At 42.4% G+C, this 27,097-nt stretch overlaps 1 protein-coding gene across 7 annotated transcripts; it reads right to left on the bottom strand.

Moving 5' to 3' along the window:
• Positions 1-114: 114 nt before the first annotated feature.
• Positions 115-25,361, bottom strand: VPS33A (VPS33A core subunit of CORVET and HOPS complexes; the record flags this gene model as incomplete). 7 transcript variants are annotated; one of them, XM_079717047.1, is made up of 13 exons in its annotated part: positions 115-443; positions 823-991; positions 3,011-3,148; positions 5,583-5,720; positions 6,948-7,015; positions 7,906-8,032; positions 9,485-9,678; positions 13,091-13,265; positions 14,202-14,318; positions 20,995-21,250; positions 22,151-22,278; positions 22,889-22,954; positions 25,260-25,361. In XM_079717047.1, the coding sequence occupies 13 exons, from the start codon at positions 25,359-25,361 to the stop codon at positions 262-264; spliced, it is 1,860 nt and encodes a 619-aa protein (XP_079573173.1). In that variant the 3' UTR covers positions 115-261. The 7 variants fall into 7 exon arrangements, with proteins under 7 accessions (XP_079573173.1, XP_079573174.1, XP_079573175.1 ...); XM_079717048.1 differs by having other exon boundaries at positions 13,091-13,299; positions 14,188-14,318; positions 21,064-21,250; XM_079717049.1 differs by having other exon boundaries at positions 3,011-3,186; positions 5,579-5,720; positions 21,064-21,250.
• Positions 25,362-27,097: the final 1,736 nt, after the last annotated feature.

The following is a 27,097-nucleotide window of genomic DNA, read 5'->3' as shown; positions in this document are numbered from 1 at the left end:
GGTCTCTAATGAAGATCCTGAGCTCAGAACATTAAAAACTGTTATGTCTTTTACCCTGGCTGATTCTCTTCCATTCTTCTTTCTTTAAGAAATTAGGAACACAAAAGACAATCAGAAAGGAGAAAACAGCGTAATTTAAGAAGCTGACCCCAAAGTAAATTCTGTATCTCGTGTTATTCCTCCATGGGGTTGTACTTCCTTCCAGCAACTTCTTTAAAGGAGTTTATTCTGCGGTTCACCGGTAAGTCTCCTTTGAACGCCCTAGAAAGGTTTTTCCATTAGCGACTCTATCCAGCTGGCCCCGTTTATTAGCTTAGTGGTGGCGATGACGTATTCTGTACCTCCATCTTCCAGCTGAGAAAGAAATCGCAGGGCAGCAATTTCAGCAAAGGTTACACCCCCGAGGAAAAATATCAGAGTGACTCGGTTTTCTCCCGGTTGACCTAAAATAAAAACATTTCAGAATGAAGAATTATTATTGATGCTTCTCTCCCCACCTCTTAAAAAAATTACACCATTCCTAAGGAAAAAGAGTCATATATGTCTTGGTACAGACAATTCATTTGAAACTCAGGACCATGATTTTGATCTCAATGTTTTTTCTAACTTCTGAGATCCTCAGTTCAGAGGTTGAAAGCGGCTTCTCCTGAGGGAGTAGTGGGTCCTAGTGCTTACAATATAATTCACAACTAACAAAAGAGGTGTGTATATCGGACTCTGACTCCTAAGTACTTTACAATGTATTTTACAAAGCAATTGCATAATACGTGAAAAGCACACTAACACTACATAATCATCTGTGGATACGGGCCGTGGACTTACGTTTCTTTTGTAGCCCTGTGGGCAACGGCTGCCGTTCCTCAAAGTGGGGCCCTGGGAGGATGCGCAGAACTTCCTCAATACTGCGCCAGCCGGGCCGGGAAAGCAGCTGGGCCAGGCGCACGCTGAGAGGGGCATAACCACTGTACACATACGATATGTCCGTGGGATTCTGTTAAATAATTAAAGGAAAAAAGGCCTGCAGAGAGGGTGAGAGAGAGAGACGTATAGCTGCCTAACTGTGGCTTGTGGGGTAACCCAAAATTATTTGATTTGGCTTTGAAGGCAGAAACACAAACCCCCGAAATAGCCTGCTCCAATATTGAAATATCCTGCTGCAATATCAAAATATCCTGTTCCAGTCCACCCCTGCTGGGCTCTGCTCTTAGCAGCCAAAGGTTTACTTTTGACTCAAATCTTCAACAGCCACTCAAAGCATCTATAGGTACTGAAGATGAAAAATTGTTACTTGGTTTGGCAAGAAACTTCTTGGACGGTAAAGTGGAACTCCCTAGCCGAGAATATAACCCTTGAACACAGCAATTCCACTTTCAGGCACTTATCCCACAGAGGGGCTTGTACTCTAGAGGACAAAAGACCAAAGCACAAAGATATTAACTGCAACACTGTGCGAACTAGCAAAGGACTGCAAACGACCTGAATTTCTATCAGTAGAAATCTGATAAATCATAAAATAAGATGTATCTGAAAAACCACTAGGTAGCAATTAATTTAAAAAATTATTTTATTTTAGGGGCTTCCCTGGTGGCGCAGTGGTTGAGAATCTGCCTGCCAATGCAGGGGACACGGGTTCGAGCCCTGGTCTGGGAAGATCCCACATGCCGCGGAGCAACTAGCCCCGTGAGCCACAATTACTGAGCTTGCGCGTCTGGAGCCTGTGCTCCGCAACAAGAGAGGCCGCGATAGTGAGAGGCCCGCGTACCGCGATGAGGAGTGGCCCCCACTTGCCACAACTAGAGAAAGCCCTCGCACAGAAACGAAGAGCCAACACAGCCATAAATAAACAAACAAACAAACAAATAAATAAAAAGAGCTTGTTAAAAAAAAATTATTTTATTTTATTCTTGGCCTTGGCGCTCAGCCTGAGGGATCTTAGTTCCCCGACCAGGGATCAAACCCAGGCCCCCTGCAGTGGAAGCTCAGAGTCCTAACCACTGGACCGCCAGGGAAGTCCCTAGGTAGCAGTTAAAAAGAACTTAAAAGAATGAGGAGATCACAGAAGGCTCTTCAAGATACAGTGTTAAGTGGGGGTGGGGTGGGGAAAGTGGTCAGCGCCGTGAAGAGCTGAACTAATCTACAACTTACGTTGTACAACACAGGAATTAAGATTATCTATATTCCCACTGGACAAAAACAATCCAATTTTGCTACTGAGGCAGGAGACTGTTTGTTAGCTTTTGCGGCAAGACGCAGCCTAATCAAGTCCCTTATGAAAAACCAAAAAATAAGAAAAATGAAACTTAGGATGATTGGAGTAAATAATAAATATAAAGCAAAGCGCACCCTACTTTGGAGACCAGTGGTATAGAATACGCACCATTTACGTAAAAATGTTTGTCTGTACGTAGAATCTTTCTGGAAGGATAGACTACAAACTCGCCTCGTTACGGTGCTCGCCTCTGAGGGGAACCTGAGGCTGGATGTGGGAGGAGCCTTGCCTCCCACTGTTTGCTCTCCCTGTGCTGGATCTGTGCTGGACCCTCCCGCATTTCTCCTTGTTGCTCTGTGCCCCAGAGGCAGCCCCATGGGCTCTGTACCAGCTGGAAACTGGAGAGAAGATGGCAGCGTGAGTTGTTGCCCTGACTTCCCCTCTGTGGTGCTGCCAGAGGTTGGCTGTGTCCCTCGGCTTGTCAGACGGCCTGGCCACACAGTTCTCCTCTCCCGGTTCTGGAACAGCCCCCTTCCCCTGCCCTCAGGCCTCGGCTGGGGAAGGTTCCCCACTGCACTGCCTCTCCCCGGTCCACCCCGTCTTTAGGGAACTCCCTCAAACTACCCAGTGCAAGAGCACCCTCTGCTTCCTGCTGGGATCCACACGAATGCACGACTTTCTCCAAAACATTAGAAAACTGTCGTTAGAAAGCAAGGTGGATGCGGAGATCAAGTAGCTTGTGTCGTTGCAATAACCCGTTAACTGGGAGCTCAAATGAGCCGAAGAGCAGGAGCGTCTTACTTGCTCGTTTACATCATCCATCCAGAGGCGTAACGTTTTCCGGATGGTTGGGTAAGTGTTTCTGCCCCCCGTCTGTGGTTTCAGCAGGCCAGCCTTCTCTAGGTTGTGTAAGGTCAATATGTGCTCATAGCCGTACGTCTGCAAGAGAAGTCGAATCAGGAAAACGGTTTCTGCGACTTTCAAAAAAGAGCACTTCCATGCACACATGGCCAGTAGGCACGTGAAAAGCTGCTCAACATCACTAATTATTAGAGAAATGCAAGTCAAAGCCACAACGAGGTACCACCTCACACTGGTCAGAATGGCCATCATTAAAAAGTCTACAAATAACAAATGCTGGAGAAGGTGTGGAGAAAAGGGAACCCTCCTACACGGTTGGTGGGAATGTAAGTTGGTGCAGCCACAATGGAAATCTGTATGGAGGCTCCTCAGAAAACTAAAAATAGAGTTGCCATATGATCCAACAACCCCACTTCTGGGCGTATATCCAGACAAAACTATAATTCAAAAAATACATGCATCCCTATGTTCACAGCAGCACTATTTACAATAGCTAAGACATGGAAACAACCTAAATGTCCATCGACAGATGAAAGGATAAAGAAGATGTGGTACATATATACAATGGAATATTACTCAGCCATAAAAAAGAATGAAATAATGCCACTTACAGCTACATGGATGCAACTAGAGATTATCACACTCAGTGAAATAAGTCAGAAGGAGAAAGACAAATACCATGTGATATCACATACATGTGGAATCTAAAATATGGCACAGATGAACCCATCTACAAAACAGAAACAGAGTCACAGACATAGAGAACAGACTTGTGGTTGCCAAGGGGAAGGGGGGTGAGGAGGGAAGGACTGGAAGTCTGAGGTTAGTAGATGTAAACTATTATATATAGGATGGATAAACAACAAGGTCCCACTGTAGAGCACAGGGAACTATATTCAATATCCTGTGATAAACCATCAGGGAAAAGAATATGAAAAAAAAGAGTGTCTCTATGTGTGTAACTGAGTCACTCTGCTGTACAGCAGAGATTGGCATGACATTGTAAATCAACTCTACTTCAATTAAAAAAAAAAAAAAAAGAGCACTTGCAACGAATCCACTGGTTTGTACCCTGGGGCATGTTACTGAAGTCCAGGCAATGACCATCCATGGGCACAGGTGCAGGGCAGGGATGAAGCCTGCCCTAAAACTGCTTGCCATTACAGCAAATCCAGCTCACTGGATCCCTCAAAGAATGGTGTAAATTTTTTACTTTAAAGTCAGAATTTATGGACCCAACTTAAGTCAGCATCAAATAAATTATAGTATATTTTTATACGGGATATAATTAGCTATTTAAAAAAGAAAGAGGCAGATCTATACATCCTGATAAGAAAGACCTTCTGGATTTATTCTTCAGGACAAAAAAAAATATAAGAAGGCTATTACGTATAGTCGGATTTTATTTTTGTTAAAAAAGGTATAGTAAGTAATACTAATAGCTAACACTTATATAATACTTTCTACGGGGGGGCACTGGTGTATTCTAAGTGCTTTACATACATTACTCAGTCATTCTTATTATAACCCCACGAGGTAGCCACTATTATCTCCATTTTATAGAGAGGTTTAAATAACTTGCCCAAGGTCACACAGCTAATGACTAACGGAGCTGGGACGTGGATCCAGCTGGTCTCGCCCCATGGTCTGTGTATATAAACATTCTTTGTACATAGATGCAAAGACAGGAATCTGGAAGCACACAAACCAAACTGCTGACATTGGTCCCTTCCAGGGAGGGACATGGGGGGAGGGGGGCGGGGGAGGGTCATGGTTTGCACCAGGGACTTCTGCTTTGTTTGAACGTTATATGGTGAGAACGCACGTGTCATCTGTGTAATTGTTTAAAAGGCAAACGGCAGACAAACAAAAACCCCCAAGACCCAACCTGAATGAGTATTCAGGTTTACCACTAACATACGCAACTGTGACTGGTAGTAGCAAAGAAATAGTGCCTGAGACATTTTTAAACAGAAGGGAGAATTTTAAAAACAATGGTGGGCTTTTCCTTATATAAAGTAACAGGCTTGATTTAAGTAAGTTGGCTAAAGAATCATCATCAGAAATGTGCAAAACGTTCCCTTCCTCCATCGAACAGATGGGTTAACAACAAGAGCACTAGACCCTGGCTGCCTGGGTTTTAGCCCTGGCTCTGCCACATACTAGCTGGTGACCTTGGGCAGGTTACGGCACTACTCTGTGCCTTAGTTTTCTCATCCATAAAATGGGGATGGTAAGAGTATACAACTCAGTGCCGTTGTAAGGATTAAACAAATGAATGCACACAAAGCTCTTCCAATAGAGCCTGGCACATAGTAAAAGCTCACTAAACATTAGCTATTGTTATTATTATGCAAACACAGTAAACAATGAATACCAAGGACAATCCCTCCACGTATTAAAAAATTTAAAAGATAGTGGAAACACTATACCAAAATAGCAGCTTTGGGAAGTATTTTTTTAAAAAGATGTTTTCTCCCCTGGCAAATTAGTAATTTAAAATTATACTGACCTGCAGGATTTCTCTTTTGTAATAATCCAAAACTTTTTGTTTGAGTCCACTATTGCACACGGATTGGAGGCAAACCAGTCTTAACACCTTGATCAGTGGATGTTTTTGGGCAATACAATCCTCAATGTAACTGTTGACCTGGAAACAAAATATATACCGGTACCAGCATCTGGTTTGGGGACCTAAAGAACTTGATATTCACTATTATTTTTCAAAGTCAAATATTGTGTGGTGATCTGGATGGGAAGGGAATTTGAAAAGGAATAGATACCATAATCTATTCCTATATATACGTGTGTATATGTATGTATATACATATCTGAATCACTTTGCCGTGCACCTGAAGCTAACACAACGTTGTTAATCAACTATACTCCAACATAAAATAAAAAATGAAAAAAAAAAAAAGAGATGCGTGGGAGAGCGGTTCCTTCTTTTTTTCACTGTCCCTAAGCCCCCTCCGAAGTAGCTCCTCTGCCCTTGCTACACGCACCCCCGTCACCATGCAGACACACCAGCGACGGGGAGCACAGGGCACTGAGGGCACACGCAGGCAATCCAGCGGCCTGTCTGGACTCACCTGTCTCCACGGACAACCTCGGGAGAGGCTGCTGCATGTCCCGGGTGTGTGACTATAACAGCAGCCATTTATCAGCATAAAGTGACAGGAATCTTTTTAGAAGATGGGAATTTTCATAAATCGAGTAATTTTAAATTTAGTAATAGAAGTGAATATTTAAGGGAAATTATATGATCAATCCTCTCAGAAAGCAAATCTATTCATTTATCTATCATAGTCCTTAAAGGTCTTTGATTTTAGGGGCTGGGTCTCACCTCTCCGTGCACTGCAGAAAGTGCCTTCATAGGATAATGTTAAATATTTGATACTTGATGAAATCTCTATTTTCACATTTTGCATTTGCTCTTTAAAATATATGTAGACAAGGGGCTTCCCTGGTGGCGCAGTGGTCGAGAATCTGCCTGCCAATGCAGGGGACACGGGTTCGAGCCCTGGTCTGGGAGGATCCCACATGCCGCAGAGCAACAAGGCCCGTGAGCCACAACTACTGAGCCTGCACGTCTGGAGCCTGTGCTCCGCGACAAGAGAGGCCGCGATAGTGAGAGGCCCGCGCACCGCGATGAAGAGTGGCCCCCGCTTGCCACAACTAGAGAAAGCCCTCGCACAGAAACGAAGACCCAACACAGCAAAAATAAAAAAATTAATTAATAAACTCCTACCCCCAACATCTTAAAAAAAAAAAAAGCAGACAAGGCATGGGAATCAAAGCAACTGCTTTTCTACCTATAATCTTATGTTTGATAAGATATCAATTATTTGTTAGAACAGTTTTATTGTACACATACCTTATCAGTGTCTATTCCAGACATAAACTCCTGCTCCACTGTTAATTTATCAAAGAAGTCTTCAGAAGCTAAAATGGAATTAGCAAATTTGTAACTAAGAAATTAATGTTAACCCTTTTATACACAGAGCATGATTAAGAAACGAGACACACAAAAAGGAAAGCAAGCAAAAAGTTCAAATCGTCACCTGACAAGAATCTTCTAAGAAACATGGAAACCCCTACAATCCTGAGCTCCTAAATTACATCTAGAAATAGTCGACCACTGTACCCCTTTGCTATCCTTAGGATTTTCATAAGGACTCAAGAATTTTTTCTCAGTATCAATGAAAGCTAATCTTGAAAGACCATTTTAACTGGCATCATCAGATCCAACCCAGTTTCACTTGATTTCCACTTCTATTAATATGAAAACAATGGATTGATTTTCCAACACTCTTATATAAGATTCAAAGTATACTTTATAAAACAGGGCATTGAACAATCTCCAACTCAGCTTTTACAGCCTGTGTTTTAATGAGTAAACACACATCTTCCAAGCCCTTTCAAAATACTTAACATATGCTCTCTACCAATTCTGCAGAGAGTCTTCAAGAGAAAAACAAGAACTAAAACAGAAACATGATGCTGCTCTAATTAATTAATCTTTAACAACAGGAAAAATACCAGACTGAAAAAATTAACCGCCTCATGTTATGGGAAGAATTTTTTTCTCTTTTTGACATTCCAAATATTTTATCATATGATTATGTGATTCTAATAATGAAAAAAATTGAGCTAACCACAAAGGGAACATTTTTGACTATAAACATTTGAATACTTAACGCTGAGAATAACATATGGTGTTAAAACAGAGCTGACCTTCCCAAAGGAGTACTGTGGTGCCAGTGATCACGGTGTCAGTCATGGTGCATGCAAGTCAGGCCCAGGTGAGCACCATCACTCCCAAGGATACTCACTAGTTACGTCTTTGATTAGCTCTGCAATCGAGGTGTGGTTTGCGAGGGAGCCCCTTGCTGCCTGCATGTGGGGCAGTTGCGAAACGAACTGCTTGATCTCCCCAACGGTCTTGGCGTTGTGCCTCTCCTGAAACGGGTAAAACAGCAGAACCGTTGAGCGGGGAAAATATTTTCAGTACTCTGTTCTTTGTACTGCTTAGAGGACATTTAATTTATACTAATGTGAAAGAACAGAACACAAATAAATCAGGCCAAACCCACCTCCAACGTGACCCAGAAAAACAGAAAAGATAGGCTCATTGTTCCCGTTCACTGCATTAGTACTTTTTTTTTTTTTTTTTTTGCGGTACGCGGGCCTCTCACTGTTGTGGCCTCTCCCGTTGCGGAGCACAGGCTCCGGACGCGCAGGCTCAGCGGCCATGGCTCATGGGCCCAGCGGCCATGGCTCATGGGCCCAGCCGCCCTGCAGCATGTGGGATCCTCCTGGACCGGGGCACGAACCCGCGTCCCCTGCATCGGCAGGCAGACTCTCAACCACTGCGCCACCAGGGAAACCCGCGTTAGTACTTTTTAAGGGAGCAAATGCCTCATGTTTTTTCTTTCCAGGCATCTGATCATATTGTGATTAGTATTTGTGGGGGACAGTACTAGGTTGTCCACAAACATTTCTGAGTAAAAAACTAAAACAAAGACATGTTAAGAGGGGAACATAAACGGCAAAATGTTTCCTCCGTAATAGAAAAAAAAATCCATTCTTACTGCTGAACCTCAATCTTGAATACTGTCCATGAATAAAGAGAACCTTACTGGGTGATGAGAACATTGTTTTTTTTGCAAAATTTAGTAATTTAAGCCAAAAGTAACTTCAGAAATTTGAAGAAAATCAACTAGCAAACACAATTCCTAAGAAAGATGAAACCTGGAATACACACTCAGTAAAAAAAAAAATCAGCCTTCAAAAATTCTCCCGATTTATGTTTCCAAAGATTAAATACGCAGAGTTCAGCATCTTACTGAATTCACATGTTTCAAAAATGAGCTTAACCAAGAATAAATCAGTGGTGGGACAAGAGGAGGCAGGAAGGTGATAATGAAGCTGCCAATTTAAAAGCTCTGGGCTGCTGGGATTTCACTCTTATTATCACCTACCGCATCTGCAGCGTTCCCCTGCATGTTGGTTAAACTGGGAGCTTTTGGCCCAAATTGCAAGTTCTATTATAGAGGATATTTTATTTAGAGTACAGCTGGCTTCCTCTTTTTTTTTTTTTTAAACAGCTGCCTTCCTCTTAAGTGAGATAGGAAATAATTAAAAGGAAGGTAAAACAAATATTTATGGTGAAAGCATGTAAACTGCAAACACTACCCCTTTCTCCCCCAAAAGGAGAAAAAATTAATACCTTTTCTCATGGGTCTGGGAAGAAGTTTAAAAAGAAACTCTTGGGTCCTCCAACGGCTGAGCCTGCGGTTTCTCAGGATGAGAACTGCAGCTCTACTTAGTGGCTGCACTTCTGGCAGCTCGCCCTTCCTTCGTGGGGTGGGCAGTCTAGCCAGAACCAGGAGGACAACCAAACCGTCTCACCTCAAACGCTGCAGAGATCACCTTTGCTTTCTTGCTAAGCACGGAGCCCACTGCATTGAAGTTTTTATCTCGGATCTCAGCATACAGCTCCTCCGCAGAATTCAGCTGAAGCTTCTTTGCTTCCGTGGGAAGGTCCTTACCACCATCGCCCTGTTTCTTAGGTGCAAATTTCTCCGGAGGTAATTTCACGTAACCTGAACAACAGTGGAAGGGAACAAGGCTCTGTGCGCACTTAATGGAAGAACCAGTCAAGTGCTCAGGCACAAAACAGAATCTTCCAACTTAGGAGAGGATGGAAGCCGGCTTTAGAAAAAAACTGGAGTATAGCACTGAGGTTTTGATTTTTCCACGATCAAAGTACAGAATGTAGTGACTCTTTAATATTCATATCATGGCTCCACTTTTCTTTGGGGGCACCTATCTGAATCACTGCAGCAATGACCAGTTCCTGAACTTATTCAGGGATCAGGTTACTTTTTCACTTAAAAAAAATTACAAGGCTCTCCCCATTATCTTCCAGCATCTTTCAAACTGTAAGTCATGTCCTATTAGTAGATCATGAAATCAAGTTGGTGGGTTGTAATTAGCATTATAAACAAACAAAACATTAAATACCATAGTGCATCACATGAAGTAGGGTGTTTGTTTTTAAATAAAATGTTGCTTCAGTTTCACACACACATATGTGTGCATGTACTAGGTCATGATATAAAATATATTTCTTACTATAGGTTGTTGTCGAAAATAGTTTGAAAGCCCACTTCCTGTTTTTATAAATAAAGTTTTATTGGCACAAAGCCATGCCTTTTCATTGTGTCTCATTTGGGGCTGCTTTCACATTATAAAGAAGAAGTGAGATTCCACAGAGGCACTGCATGACCTAAAATATTTGCCATCTGGCTCTTATAAGTACCGTGCGCTAACCGATGGCGCCACTGGAGCTACCGCTATCTGGCTCTTTACAGAAGTTGTCCACCCCGCTCTAGAACAAGCTCCCAAATTCCTCAGCACAGCATCCAGCCCCTCCACTAAGTAGCCTTAACCCTCTTCTCCCGTCTCTGTTCCTGCCAAACCAACTTAGTCACCATTTCCGGGAACACCCCACACGCCCTTATGAGTTGCCTATAAGCCAGTTTAACTCTAAGAAGCTTGGCAATATGAATCAAGGGCCTTATAACATTAACAACTTTGACCTCAAAATCCCGCATCAGAGAATGTAGCGAAAGAAAGTAATATGCTATACGAAAAAAATTTTTTGTATACAGATGCTTTTATAACCATAAAAAAAACCCCAAATAACCTAAAATGCCCAACATTAGGGGAAGGATTATGCAAACCATGGTATAATATATATTATGGATTTTAATTAAGCTGTTAAAATTATGCATATGCTGAGAAAATGCTCATATTATACCAAATCAAAAAAGGGGTTCAGGGAATTCCCTGGCGGTCCAGTGGTTAGGACTCCGTGCTTTCACTGCCGAGGGCCAGGGTTCAATCCCTGGTTGGGGAATCCCGCAAGCCACGCGGTGAAAAAAAAACGACAAAAAAAGAGGCTCAGAATAATTTGGACAAGCTGATGCTATTTATTTTTTGTTAACTAAAATCAACTCTGCATAGAAAAAGACTATAAGGAAATATACCAAAATATTAACATTGGCTGTCCCGAGGTTTGGGGGGTAGGGCTTCAGGGATAATGGGAGATCTATGTTTTCCTTCTTTATTTTTCCAATTTTCCCTTAATTGATATTTGACTCATATTATGGAAAAAACTTGCTGCAGAGAAACTGTGAATTTATACATATTCCTTCTCTTCTTGGGGAATCCCCTCCTACCTCTCACCTGTCTTAGAGCCCCCTGAGGCTGCCTCACAGGTCATCTCCCTGCTCTAAACTCTAGCTCCCTTTAATGGTCTCCTGGGTGTTTCACTCTCTGGGACCATGAGAGGAGAGGCACCCTTGTTTCCTTCTGTTTTTTTTTTTTTTTTTCCAACAGCCCTGCTACCTCGTTTCTTTGACTCCCACCCACTCTCCAGCACAGAACTCCTCTGTCAATGAAATGGAGTTTTAAAAAGTATTTAAGATGTCATCTTTTGGAACAAATAATTTAAAAATAAGATTTTTTACAACTTTATCATTAAAGACTCTTTGTTTTGTGGAAACCCCTCTTCGTGGCTGTGTCTTCACCCATTCCCTCGGCTACCTATCCATCCTTGTGGTTAAAATACACATAACATAAAATTTACCATTTTAACCATTTTACGGTGAACACTGCAGTAGCATTTAGTACATACACAACTTTGTACAACCACAGCTAGTACCTAGGTCCAGAACCTTTTTATCCCAAAAGGAAACCCCATACCCAATAGGCAGTCACTCCCCATCCTCTTAGAGTCCTGGCCACCACTCCTCTGTTTTCTGTCTCTGTGTTTTCTCCTTCTAGGCTGTTCCTTGGCTCCCTGTGATGTAATTCAGCATGGCAATAGAGGCCAGGGGCTGATGGAAACCAGAGAAGGGGGCCTGCATGGGACAGAGGGAGTGGTGGGACCTGTCGTAAACTGGAGACAGGGGCCTGTCTAAAGCGGGAGCTCCACTGGGCACCAGCTGCAATGTGGGAATGTGACCTCGGGGTCGCCTGAGCTTCAGATGTTTTTAAAGACATGGCATACATGGGAATTCCCTGGCGGTCCAGTGGTTAGGGCTCCGTGCTTTCATTTCCGAGGGCCTGGGTTTGATCCCTGGAGCTAAGATCCCGCAAGCCGCGTGGCATGGCCAAAGAAATAAAAATAAATTTAAAAAAAGACATGGCATCCATCAGGATTATTACTAAAAATTGTCTCCAATTTTAAATGCTGACAGAAATAAACAGACAAACATCATGCGGACCAAAACCAAATAAAACATTTGTGACCTCTGACCGCAACAGTTTGTCAGGCCTAAACTCTAGCAGGCCTTCAAATCTTCTTTCGAGTGTCCCAACCTCCCGTATCAGCCTTTTCCCCACAGTGTCCCAGCTGTGCTCTCTGCCTCAGCAAGCTGCTCGTCCCATGGTTCCCTGCAGGTGTTATGCCACCTGCCCCTCACCAGCAACCCCCCCAAACTCTACCCCTCTTTCCAAACCCAGTACCAAGGCCACCTCTTCCAGAAGCTTTCCTGAACAACTGCCTGCCACGGCATCTATGTTCTCCAACTGCAGAGCCATCTGTTTATTTAGCCCTTGGCCTCTGCTCACAGCGGGCAAGCACAGTCCTGTGCAGTCAACAGCTGCCAGCCCTTGTGTGGCGGACAATGGTAGTTTGCTCAGATGTCATTTAATTTTTTTTTTTTTTTTTTTAGCCACACAGTGCAGCATGCAAGATCTTAGTTTCCTGACCAGGGACTGAACCCGTGCTCCCTGCATTGGAAGCATGAAGTCTTAACCACTGGACCGCTGGGGAAGTCCCTCAGATGTCGTTTAATCCTAGCGTCTGCAGGTCTAAAGTCAGCATTTTTATTTTTTTCAAATATTCTCTGATTTATTTGAAAAGGAAGCACCTTCTAAAAAAACGGCCTTTTGGGTATTTTTATCAGATTACCTATTAGTAAAAGTAGGTGTTACTTTACTCACTGTTCTGAATGCCATAAATTTCATCGATGAGTCCTTCATACGTAAGCTGAGTGGCAAGAGGCGTTAGCAAGTCCACATTCCGATCGAGCAACAAGAGATTATCAAAAACAGGGAATATCGAGTTCTGGCTCCCTGTGAACTCTCTCTTCATCCTGATCATCATATTGGCCACTTGCTGGAAACAAAACATGGGATCAGGTGGGACCCTCCTGGGAATAAGCAGATTAAAATATTCGGCTAAAAATGGAAAGAATCAAAAAAGTGAAAAAAGGAGAAAAACGGTGGAAGAGTGAGATGGATAAGAAATAAGCAGCTACAGAAAAGCGTTCGCTGTTGGCCACCTGTCCCAACACTTACACTTTAGCCAGTGGCAGCAGCTACTTCTCAATGGGGCATAATTCAGAGAGTCTATTTCTGTTACTCACAGTAGTTCTGTTCCATAAAGTTGCTGTGAAAACTGAATCAGCAAATACCGAACCACTGCCCCGAGAAGCAATCAGGGTTAGGGTGCCGCGAATCTCTGGTTATAACATTTTTGTCATCTGATCAATATATAACCTTGTCTTATGTGTGTTTCTGTTTAAAGACACATTAAATATATCCCGTTGATTCTCTAACACCATCACGCACGCCTGAACGAAGCTCATCTAACACGAGATTTCTCCCTAAGGCCCATCACAGCCTTCCTGCGCTCTGAGCACTAGACAGTGCTTCTGCACCACCCTTGGGGGCCATTTTAAACAGCAAAATCACCATCAAAAAGAGCACAAAAATGCAAAAAAAAAAAAAAAAAAAAAGTGGCACTGAGCAGCGCATGGCATTATATAGGGGCAAAAAGGACACTTGTTTATGGTATGAGCTGAAGGCAGAGGGCTGCTCTGTGTGACCTCAGCTGGGAATATGCACACTGGACAACTCAAATTACTGCTGCTCTGAGCATGTCCACAAAACACTGTGAATATTGATTTGGGGGCTACAAATAAATTTCAGCAAATAGGTGAATTCCCAAATAAAAAGGATTAACTGTATTTGTAAACAGATTCCCACTCCTTCCCTTCCTGGGGACCAGGGGACCCTTCCTCCACCACCAGAAGCACCTGCCATTTCTCACCCGGGCGCACTCTCCTTTCCCAAAGATCTGGGGGATCGTCCCGTACAGAGCTTGCAGGGTCATCAGCCCCTTGGCTGCGTGGTACAGGCTGGTCTGGTCGCTCTCCAGGTAGCACTCCTGCGGGGACGAAGGGCCGGTTACGGTCACGGTCATCTGGGTGCGTGAGGCACCCACCTCTATCTGGCGCTGGGACTACACAGCCACTGGGTAAGACCATTTCCACTAATTCCCCACTTTGCCAGGAAGCTGCAGACTCGGGTCCAGCCCAGGCCAGGAGGCCAAAAGCTCTGCCGTCGGGGGCAGCTATGGCAGCAATTCTCCCATGGCAGAGCCTTCTGGAAGGCACTCCTCTTAGTTTTTCAGCTCTTGAATAAGCTACTGATTAAGAAAGACTGACACAGGGACTGGGCTCTCTCATTCACCATTGTGAGTGTAAAGGCTGGGAGGACACCGTGGGAGGGCCACATAAGCGCACATATTCCTTGACCCCCCAAAGTCCCAGATGACCTCACAACAGAATACCTGGCAGTTTTTACAAACATGACGCCAGTTTCATATGTACTGACAGCAAATGAAGGCCATAACGTCTTGAGAAATGAGAAAGGGGTAGCTGAAGAGTCTTTAGAGAGTGATCTCATTTTCAGAAAATATATTTTACCTTATACAATATACAGGGTATATTTTGTAAAGTAGACAAAATTATACTTTTCTGCATGGAAAAAGGGACCCAAAAATATACACAAAACCAGCTAGGAAGTGAGAAGAGAGACTCTAGCAGTTCTGACGTGGGTAAGAGCACAGGTTCTCGACTCTGGTTGTCTTGATCTGAACCTCGGCTGTGTCACTTCCCAACTGGTGCCCTCGGCCACTTAGGTAACCTCTCTGTGCCTATTTATTGTCTGCAGAAGGGAGTATATTCAACACAGTATACGGATTAAATGAGGTAATTGCATGTAAAATATTTCATCCCAGTACCTGAAACATATAGTAAGTCCTTAACAAATGTTAGCTTTTATTATTAGAAATTGTTTGGATTATTATTATTATTTTTTACAATCATCATCCACTCATAAGTCAAAATGGAACACTGTACCAGAGACCCCTCACCGACCCTCCCAACGTGCTTCTAGCCTCCAAAGCCAGGAGGGAGGGGACACTAGAGGCATTAAGCACGAGAGGGTGGGACTCATGTGCTCCACCCAGGGAGGAAGGAGGGCTGTGCCTGGAAAGAGCCTGGGGAGAGTGCTTGGCGGCTCTTCCAAGTCTGATGATTTTAACATTTCACTGCATACGACATGTCCAACTCAAGAATGTCCGAAGACATACTTCCTTGAAAAATTACTTAAAACTCCCTATCAGAGCAGAGCTAAGCTAAAAATTCAAGAAAAAAAAATATTAGGGAATATCTCTCAATATCGTATTCATTTTTTTAAACTTAAAAAGTTGTATTACTATAGACATTCTTTTTGTAATTCTTTTTTAAAAAAATTTAAAAGTTGATGACATATTAATCTTGAATTTTTTGCTCTATTATAATTGGTGGTGGGATGATTATTTGTACTAATATCCCTGTATTCTGTGCTTTGTGGAATCACCTGGTATTTCAAGCCATGAGGACATTTTCGGAGGGACAAATGCTAATACCCATTAACATTTAAATACACATGTTTTTTTACCCCAAAGTCCCACATGCCTACACGATAGAATACCTGGCAGTATTTTTGTGTGTTGTTTGTTTTGTTTTTCTATGTTTATCAAACCAATGAAAATGAATTTTAAACAGGTGTACTTGTAACTACTTGGAATGCGTTTGTTTTCTTGACTTAATTGTAGGCAATTCTTACTTCAGGTTGGGGGAAAAAAGGGTAGGCGGTTTTGATTTTAACTAAAATTATAGTGCTTCACTCACATAACACCAGCCAGTCTAGCACACTATATAAGAAGTAAGACCTTTTAAAGAAAACTTTACGTTCTAAAATTATTAAAAGGACAACATGAACTCATTCAATCATGCAGGTCCTTTAAACTTTGCTTTGAAAGTCTTAAGGAGAAAAAAATATGGTACTGTGATGAGGGCATAGGCTGGAGAAAACTTTATTTTTCTTCCCTTACCTTACTACTTGAGAGAAGTCAATACAATTTTCCATTTGTATAAATGAAAGGCCACAGTTTTTAACTCTTGTATAATAATATTCCTTGAGCCAGAAGAAGATATACATATTTTCCACATTTTAGTTACATTTCAACAATTATGTATTATATGCTTATAGGGATCATGTTCAATGGCAAAGTGAAGGGGGCCGATGGTCTCAGATGTTTCCGTGTAAGACAGTGTCAAGAACTGGCTTATATATTATCCGTCCTCCAGACTGACATCACATTTCAAAATAGCTTGGTAGGATGATGGCTGTCAAAATCGCCTGCATGGAAACATCCGTGCCACTGGGCCTGGTCGCGCCACGCGGGGACCTCGCAGGGAAGGATGCGCGGGCTGGCGCAGGGGCAGCTGAGCCCCAGCGGGTAGCACCCGCACCGCCGCCTCGGAAGGGAGGCCTCTACCGTCCGCTACCTTGCAGTTTTTACAAAGGAGGTAGGTAGATTTTATGTAAACTGATTTCTGTATATACATATGAAGGCCACAGTAGTTTAAGCCCTGTGACTGAGCATTAGAGTTCAATGAGCTGAACTCTAATTCCCACGTTTTGTGCAGTGCGATGCTCAAGACGATCATAATCACAGCCCAAAGCACAGAGAGATCTACATGTGCCTCCTGATGCCATGAAAAGCTAAATTATGCTCACTGTTTAAAATCACATAAATAAGTAAAATTAACTCAACTCTATCAGAAACCGGACTTGAATTTAACATTAGGTAGAACTTTCAGCTTTATTATCCAGGCGAAATCTTTGACTTCTAAAATAGAATCTTAAGTGAACATATATAAGCCAAGGGCTTGAAATTCTCAGCAGAAAAGAATTCTGTTCTTTTTCTGCAAACCAGCGGTTAAATAAACAGGAAATCTCTCCTCTGGACAGGTTTTGTCATGCCAGGACAAGTTTTCCTCAGCTGCTACCAATTCACATTAATTACACGGATGTGAATTAATTACATGAGGGTATACCATTATAACTACGTGATAAAGCCAATATAGCAAAATGTTAATTTCAGAACCTAGGTGATGAGTATACAGGTGTTCACTGTACCCTTCTTTCAACTTTTCTGTATATTTGAAATTTTTCATATAAAATGTTGGGGGGCGGGAAATCTGTACCATCATTGGAAGAGATTTACTGTAAGCAAATCAGTGGGAAACATGGCTGAAAAGAAGAGCCAAGAAGCTCTCCTGGTTATAAAATTCATCAGCGGTGCCACTTAGTTCTTCCTCAGGTTAACTCTTTGAAAGCGGTGGTCACTGTAACAACTTACTAGGGAAGAAAGAGTTTCAAATAATTTTTTGCACAACACCAGTGGTTCTCAAAAGTTCTAGTCTCCAGACAAGCAGCATCAATGTCACATATGCATAACTCAGAGAAGGAAATACAGATAAATATGATTACACTAAGAAAGTACGCATAGCAAAAACTACCATAAGCTAAGTCAAAAGACAAATGTCAAAGGCAGGTAAAGAGCCTACAGATACAGGGCCCACGTGTACAGTGATCTATGCATGAGGTAATTCACTGTAGCACTGCCTCTAAAAGCATAAGATGAGAAACAACAAAATGTCCTTCAAAAGGGGACTGACTTAATAAATCATTGTACATCCAAACAATGGAACAGTATGCAGCTTCAGCTAAGAATAAAAAAGTATTTTCAGGGCTTCCCTGGTGGTGCAGTGGTTGAGAGTCCGCCTGCCGATGCAGGGGACACGGGTTCGTGCCCTGGTCTAGGAAGATCCCACATGCCGCAGAGCAGCTGGGCCCATGAGCCATGGCTGCTGAGCCTGCGCGTCCAGAGCCTGTGTTCCACAGCGGGAGAGGCCGCAACAGTGAGAGGCCCGCGTACCGCAAAAAAAAAAAAAAAAAAGTATTTTCATAGATGGTAGAAAATGACTCCAAGATATATTATTAAGAGAATAAAGCAAGTTACCGAAGTTATATAGGATATGCTACCATTTGAATAAAAGCTCATATATACTATGAGCTGTAGCTGCCTAAAGCACTTCCAAAAACAAATAAAAAAGAACGAGTAATAGTGATTGCTTCTGGGAGGTATGGCATTTTGAGAATTGGGTGGAGAGTGGCTTACTTTTCATTCTGTACCCTTTCTTACTCAAAGAAAATTTTCGTGTACACAGATTATGTTTACGAAAGATTTTCAAATTACTTTTTTAAACATAAAGTAATATTCTTATGAGAGAAAGCATTCTTTGAAATAAAGTTGTAAACAAAACCAATATCTAAAATTCCATTTGGAAAAACCATCCAGAACTGGGGAACAAAGATATGCATATTCGCTAACAAACACATGCCGAAAATAATCAGTGGGGAAAAACGGCGCTGGAACAACTGGCACTATATGGAAAAAATAAATAAGCCCCATATGGAAAAATACAGATAAAAATACATTAGTCCCTACTTCACACCACACACTCCAAACACATGGTTCAAGCTGAATTAAAGACGTGAATATGATAAGCAAAACTTCAAAACTTTTAAAGGAAAATACAAGATTTTCTATGTCTTCAGGTAGAGAAGGATTTATTAAGACTAAAAAAACACAAACTGAAAGAAAAAAAGTGATACACTACTTTGAAGGGCTCATACCTCCAAATTTCAAAGCTTACTACAAAGTTACATTTATCAAGACAGTGTGTTACTGGCATTAAGGAAAGACATGTTGATCAGTGGGGTAGAGCTGAGACACCAGAAATAAACACATTTAGGGACAACTGATTTTCGACAAGGGTACCAAGACAATTAACTGAGGAAAATATACTCTTTCAGCAAATGGTACTGGAACACATGGATATCCACATGCATATCTGCACATGCAGAAGGAAGTTGGACCCCAACCTCACATCAGATAAAAATAAACTCAAAACACATCAAAGACCTAGATGTAGGACCAAAATCGTAAAATTCTTTGAAGAAAACATAGGAGTAAATTCATGACCTTAGATCAGATGCGACACCAAAAGCATAAGCAACAAGAGAAAAGAACAGATAAATCGAACTTCATCAAAGTTAAAATCTTTGGTGCATTGAGATATCCCTTTCACCAAAAAGTGAAAAGAACCCACAGAATGGGAGAAAATATTTGCAAATCAAATATCTGGTAAGAGACTTGCATCCAGAATATATCAAGAATTCTTAAAACTCTTAGAACGAAAAGATAAATGCCCAATTCTAAAAACGTGCCATGCTTAAAGACTTAAATATATGATACCATAAAACTCCTAGAAGAGAACATAGGCAAAACATTCTCTGACATATATTATACCAATGTTTTCTTAGGTCAGTCTCCCAAGGCAATAGAAATAAAAGCAAAAATAAACAAATGGGACCTAATCAAACTTATAAGCTTTTGCACAACAAAGGAAACCATAAACAAAACGAAAAGACAACCTATGGACTGGGAGAAAATATTTGCAAATGATGCGACCGACATGGGCTTAATTCCCAAAACATACAGACAGCTCCTACAACTCCATAACAAAAAACCAAACAACTCAATCAAAAAATAGGCAGAAGGCCTAAATAGACATTTCTCCAAAGAAGACACACAGATGGCCAATAGGCACATGAAAAGATGCTCAACATCGTTAATTATTAGAGAAATGCAACTCAAAACTACGATGAGGTATCACCTCACACTGGTCAGAATGGCCATCAGTTATTTGCAAAGCAGAAACAGAGACACAGATGTAGAGAACAAACGTATGGATACCAAGGCGGGGGGAGGGAGGGTGGGATGAATTAGGATATTGGGCCTGACATATATACACCACTATGTATAAAATAGACAGCTAATGAGAACCTACAAGGAAATCCAAAAAAGAGGGGATATATGTATACGTATAGCTGATTCACCTTGCTACACAACAGAAACTAACACAACATTGTAAAGCAACTATACTCCAATAAAAATTAATTTAAAAAAACAGTCTACAGGGCTTCCCTGGTGGCGCAGTGGTTGAGAGTCTGCCTGCCGATGCAGGGGACACGGGTTCGTGCCCCGGTCTGGGAGGATCCCACATGCCGCGGAGTGGCTGGGCCCGTGAGCCATGGCCGCTGAGCCTGTGCTCCGCAACGGGAGAGGCCGCAACAGTGAGAGGCCCGCATACCGCAAAAAAAAAAAAAAAAAGTCTACAAATAATAAATGCTGGAGAGGGTGTGGAGAAAAGGGAACCCTCCTACACCGCTGGTGGGAATGTAAATTGGTGCAGCCACTGGAAAACAGTATGGAGGTTCCTTAAAAAACTAAAAAGAATGAAATATTGCCATGTGCAGCAACATGGATGGACCTAGAGAAGGTTATGCTTAGTGAAGTAAGACAAAGACAAATACTATATAACATCACTCATATGTGGAATCTAAAACAATAATACAAATGAATGTATACACAAAACAGAGACCGACTCACAGACACATAGAAAACAAACTAGTGGTTACCGGTGAGGAGGGGAAGCGGGGTATGGGATACACAGATACAAATTAGAATACATAAAATAGATAAGCAACAAGGACTGACTGTATAGCACAGGGAATTACACCTAATATCTTGTAATAACCTGTAATGGAATACAATCTGCAAAAATACTGAAGCACTCTGCTGTACACCTGAGATTAACATGACCATCATGCTCACAAACTTGGCAAAAATTAAAGTCTGACGTTAAACAAGAAAACGCCAAACTTACTTTGAACGCACCCTCTGATTCCATGGATAAGAGATCCCCGTCAAATGGAATGAGATCTAGGCTGTACTCCTCCCTGTGAATAAGGGATCCCAAAACACCTAGATCCTTCAACAGCTGTTCGCACAATAAGCTACGTCGTGGCACAAACAAAATGTGGAAGTCTCTTGCTGGGCCACGTCTGTCTTCACTGCAAAAGAAGCAACATTTGTTAGCTTGCAAGCTCTTTAGAGTCACAGACCCTTTCACTTACTTTATTCAAACCGCCGGGCACATAGGTGGCACTAAATAAATGCTGGGTGGCACTAAATAAATGCTGGCTAGATAAACATATGAACATTGACTTTCAGACCCAAACTGTTAACAGTCGCTTTCTCGCTCTCTCTCTCTTTTTTTTTCCCCTGACAGGAAAGCATTGATTCATAGCCAGTATCTGCATTTTCTAGCTTTCTCTTCAACTATTTATGGGGGCATTAAAGCTCTCAGGTTTATTGAAACAGGATATCTGTGTCTTGTTGAAAACAAACTGTTCTTTAACCAAACCAATGCAGCCGCAGCATCTCATATTAAAACGAAACATCGCTCTTGGCTCCTATCTCTCCTCGACACTGGACTTCTCAAAATAGCCCATATGCTTTTAAGGTTTTAGGGGTCACGTCAATCGATTATACCACAGAGTACAGACTGGGCTGAGAGAACTTCCTCTCCCTAGACTGGATGCTAAATTAAATTTTAATCAGCTCTTACTTTGCTTATGAAATTCAAGCACCTTATATTCAGTATAACCATTAGAGGTGTTTTGTTTGTTTTCTGTTTTTAAAATCAGTGTCCTTTCTACTGATACACGTCCAAACTTTTAGCTGTCCTGAAAGAATGGGGTTTTATGATAACCACCCTCTCAAACTGTTTGAACAATGTCACAAGTTTCCCACTTTCCTTCGTTGTATTCTTCCGTGCCTGTCCCAGCTTTTCCAAAAGACCATTTTCCAAGGTACTGGCAAGAGAAGGGGTTCACAATGAAAAGCTCAGGACATTAAAACCATGAGAAGGATTCACTTCTTTTGGCCCAAACATAAGCTCTGAGAGATACCCGAGCACATTTTCAGCGATTATATCCATCAATTCTAGCCTGGGTCTGACAACAAAAATAATATTCTTGACATCAGCTGCTGGCAAACGACTTCCTTTAAGTGTGAACATTTTTTCCACTTCATGTTCCTAGGAAAACACACACACACAAAAGGTTAACAAAACCCCGGAAATTTACGTATGGTATCCAGACTCAGACATCATAAACACTCCCAGTCAAATGTACATCAATACTTTGTTATCAAAATTTAGATTTCCCAAAGCCAGCTGTGTAACGGACAAGGTTTCTGGATGAAGTCACTGCTACTGTATCTGAATTTAAATGTCTCTCATGTGATGAGCTACCAAAGACAGCAGGTAACAGTCACATAATACAATGCTAGTAATTAGGATCAGTATAGAATCATTAGCCGAAGGACTGCTGTATACAAAATGTTAGCCAGGCATTGGTATCGGTGTTTATAAAAACCAAACAGCCTTGCAAGCCAACTACGCAGGAGGAAATGTAAACTTATTATTATTGCTAAAGTACAGAATTATTATTTTTTTTAATTTAATTTAATTTAATTTTTAAATTTATGGCCGCAACTCGCGGCATTCGGGATCTTAGTTCCCGGATCAGGGATCGAACCTGTGCCCCCTGCAGTGGAAGCGCAGAGTCTTAACAGCTAGACTGCCAGGGAGGTCCCTAAAGTACAGAATTATCAATCCCTGAACAAAACCCAAATAGCTCATTTACCTTCAGTAGTGAATACTGTGCAATCAGGCCAAATGGTCCTGTGAGGTACTCATCCCAAACTATTGCCTATAAGAGGGGAGAAACATTCTCTTATTACAGTTAATATCAGGAATTTCAACAATATCAACAGAAAATAGCAGTCATACGTAGTAGAACTATTGGCCTCAAAGTCTGCAGTAACAAAGATTGTAACTGGCTCTGGTCACATTCATATCCTACAGGTCTTAAAAAAATAGCATCAGGGCAAGTGATGTTACTGGTGCTAATGGGAAAGTTAAGACCTAATCACTGTCCTCAAAGGAAAGAAGGAACTGTACTTTGTTGTGTATCTGTGTCATGGTATTATTATTAGACTGAACCATATGGAAACTGCCAATTGCAACAACTCAACTTGTATTTTATTTTATTTTATTTTTTAGCTTATTTATTTATTTATTTTTGGCTGCATTGGGTCTTTCTTGCTGCGTGCAGGCTTTTTCTCCCAAGCGGGGGCTACGGCTTCTCACCGCGGTGGCTTCTCTTGTTGCGGAGCACAGGCTCTAGGTGCGCAGGCTTCAGGAGTCGTGGCATTCGGGCTTAGCAGTTGTGGCACTCGGGCTTAGCAACTGTAGCACTCGGGCTCAGTAGTTGTGGCTCACGGGCTCTAGAGTGCAGGCTCAGTAGTTGTGGCACAAGGGCTCAGTTGCTCCGCGGCATGAACCAGGGCTCGAACCCGTGTCCCCTGCACTGGCAGGCGGATTCTTAACCACGGCACCACCAGGGAAGTCCTCAACTTGTATTTTATATATAAGTATCATATAATCGAATTATAAAAATTAAAACCTCTGATACAGGTATTACAAATCTTATTTTGACAGAAGAGGAAAATTTTTAAATTGAATTGTATACTTTATTTTTTAAACTAATTAATTAATTTTTATTTTTGGCTGTTTTGGGTCTTGTTGCATGCGGGCTTTTTCTAGTTGCGGCGAGCAGGGGCTACCCTTTGTTGCAGTGCGGGGGCTTCTCATTGTGGTTGCTTCTCTTGTTGCGGAGCACGGGCTCTAGGTGCACCGGCTTCAGATGTGGCACATGGGCTCAGTAGTTATGGCGCATGGGCTTAGTTGCTCCGCAGCACGTGGGACCTTCCCGGACCAGGGCTCGAACCCGTGTCCCCTACATTGGCAGGAGGATTCTTAACTACTGCGCCACCAGGGAAGTCCCAGAAGAGGAAATTTTTAAAGGCTCAGAAAGTTTAAGTAACGTCCAAGGCCATATAGGGACCTTGGACGTACACAGTATAAGGGAGTCAGGACTCCAACCTAGGACTTAATGACCCCACAGGGTAGTGCTCTGGGGCTCTACTACTGCTAAAATCCAGTGTGATTTCTTTTTCTTTCATTTTTAATTGAAATTTTTATTGATATAACTGTAGATTAATATTCAGTTGTAAGAAACAACAGAGACCCCCTAGTACACTTTGCCCAGTTTCCCCCAATGGAAACATTTTGCAAAACTATAGTACAATAGGTATTACAACCAGGATATTGACATTGATACAATCCATGATCTCATTCAGATTTCAGATTTATTTCCTGAGCTTGAACTGGGCACGTAGGACTTAGCCTGCTTTTGTTTTCTCTCAATTGCTTCTAGCATCCACTCTACCTCTTGAGGTCCTGTTCTTTCTAATACTGATTCCTGAGTTTCCCCAATTTTCCCTTTCTCTTCAGAGTTGTATTGCCAGTTACTTACTGGAGGTAAGTACCAGTAATACTGGTAATACCACTTAAAAGGTAATACCACTTAAAAGAAATCCTATGAAGTCTCTAATCTACGGTTTCTGATTCCATTGTGAGGTGGGTGCTAACAAACGTCTAACAGGAGGAACAATACTACTTAAGGAAGCCGACGTTAAAACCTCAAATAGCTACAACTTCTCATAATCCGAGGGTGCAGCAGGTTGTAAGGTGCTGGTGCTTCATACTTTTGAGGGTATGATTTGTAACGACACATATAATCATTGTAATGAATGGACACTGGCCCAGCTACGTCCCTGGGCCGGGCCCGCCTCACCAATTCCAGTGTCTGGGGTGGGAGCTGGGGGGGCACCAGATCCATCCCTCGACCTGACCACAAGCTGGTTCACTAGGAGCTGAGACAGCACGGTGGCTTATTCTGCTGCCATGAAACAATCACGATGCCACGCGGACTGCGGGCTGGACGCCCCAGGCCCCACCAGCGGGCTCCTCTCCCCGACTTATCATTCCCGCCAGCTCTCCTCCTGGAAGCCCTAGGAAACCTCGTACACCTGAAGCCCAGGCGGTCAGGGACCTGATCAGGCCAGGCCGGACGGCGCCGGAGGGCGGTGTCGCCGCGCACTGTCCCTCACCTTGCTTCCCGCGCACTTGTCCAGGAACTCGCGCAGCTCGCGACGCACCGCCTCGCGCAGCACGTTCAGGTTCACTCGCCCGTAGGACAGGTGCGTCGCCATCTTGCCCCACCGCTCTCTTTTCCCTGCAATCCAACCGGATCGGCTTTACCCCTACGCGAGGCCCACAGACGCTGTCACGTGACGGCATGTTCACGTGACGAGGGCCGCTGACAGCAAGCCAAACCCGGAAACCGGAATCGGTGGGTGTCTGCTGCTCTCTCCCCAGGCCCTAGCGCCCGCCTCTTTCTTCCACTGCGTGGGTTCCGAGGCTCCCCACGACCGACAGACCCATCCAGACCGCGCCTCAGTCCAGGGCACCTCAGTTGGGCGCTGAGAATTGGGTTTAAGGGCAGAGACCGGAACCTACTCGTCCCGTTTAAAAATGGAGACTTTCATCTTAGCAGCAAGCATACTCTCTGTAAAATGGTAACGAAGCTAAACTTGAATGGAAATCTTTTAACTTATAGCAATCAAAAAGGTCCAGCGCTTTGCCCTTTTGGTTTGTCGGCTAAAATCTACAAAAATGGCTAAGGGCTGAGGGAAACTTGAGTGACTTGTCTGTTCAGCTCTTCCTAGTAGACATTCACGCGACATGTTATTTCACACAAATACTATCCGATGTGGAATCTAGGTAAAATTCGCATGTTACCTCGTGAGTTGCGAGGGTGAAACAGGATGTAATTTACATCGTGTGATATGTGTAAAAGGCTTAGCAGGGTGCCTGTTATTTAATAATTGCTAAGTAAATAACTTATTAGGAAGATATATCCGTTTCAGTACTTTGAGGTGTAAAATTGGCTATTTGGGATCTGGTGAAAGGGGCTTGAAAATGTCTGGTCTTGCCTGGCTCCCTTCAACCCTTTATACACTGTTACTAAGAAAGGACTCGCTAAGCAATTACCATGGAGTATGAATAAACAAAGAGTGGAATTTGGAGATGATACAGTAATCAACTATACATATTTACATACTTCCACTCTCAACTTCTTGACTCTATCAAAGACATTTAATTTTAAAATAACATGTTTCCACACATGCAGACTGTTCCATGCCCTAGTTCTCACCCGATTTTCACAGGGATTCTTCTCAACCTGTATCACAAACTCTTCTCACCTGCCCAGGTTTTTTGCTCAGCTGAGAACATGTATTATTTTAGCACCATCTGTGAGAATAAATGTTCAGCTCAGCAGGCCATGTCCTGAACTGGTAAATGAGGGCACACCCACGTAAGAGGTAAAAATGCCCACGGTTAGCGAACTCTCAGGCATGCGTGGGTGCAAATGAGCAAGACTAGGATGATAAACGATCCTCTGCAAACAGGACCAGGGTTCTAAATGATCAACAGAGGTGTTTTATTTGTGTAAAGACCCAACTGGAGATGCTGCAGTACTACCGCAGTTGCCCTATAAATATCACAGACTTGTTTAGAGATTTTTTCTTTTTAAAATGTATTTTTAATTGATATAATGGATATTTAATATTAATTTTAGGTGTACAACATAATGATTTGATATACGTATATGTTGTGAAATGGTCACCACAACAAATGTAGTTCATAGTTTTGAGTCTTTTCATCAATTCGGTCAATGCTGACGTCAAGGACCACTGTCAGGGTAATTTTTAGGTCAAAATAATGTTCAGCTGGTAACTCTGCTTTGGAAATATCTACCTGTAGGGGGGCCAGAGCTCATAAAACAGATTGCTTGGTTCAGTTATCATTTTGGAAAATACCACAACAGCTTTCACAGAGTTTCCTTCCAAACTTCATGCTGTAATAGGTAGTGGGTACTACATGG

This window comes from Hyperoodon ampullatus (assembly GCF_949752795.1).
Source record: "Hyperoodon ampullatus genome assembly, chromosome: 13".
Taxonomy (NCBI): Eukaryota; Metazoa; Chordata; class Mammalia; order Artiodactyla; family Ziphiidae; genus Hyperoodon; species Hyperoodon ampullatus.
This window is presented reverse-complemented; position numbering and strand designations above follow the sequence as displayed.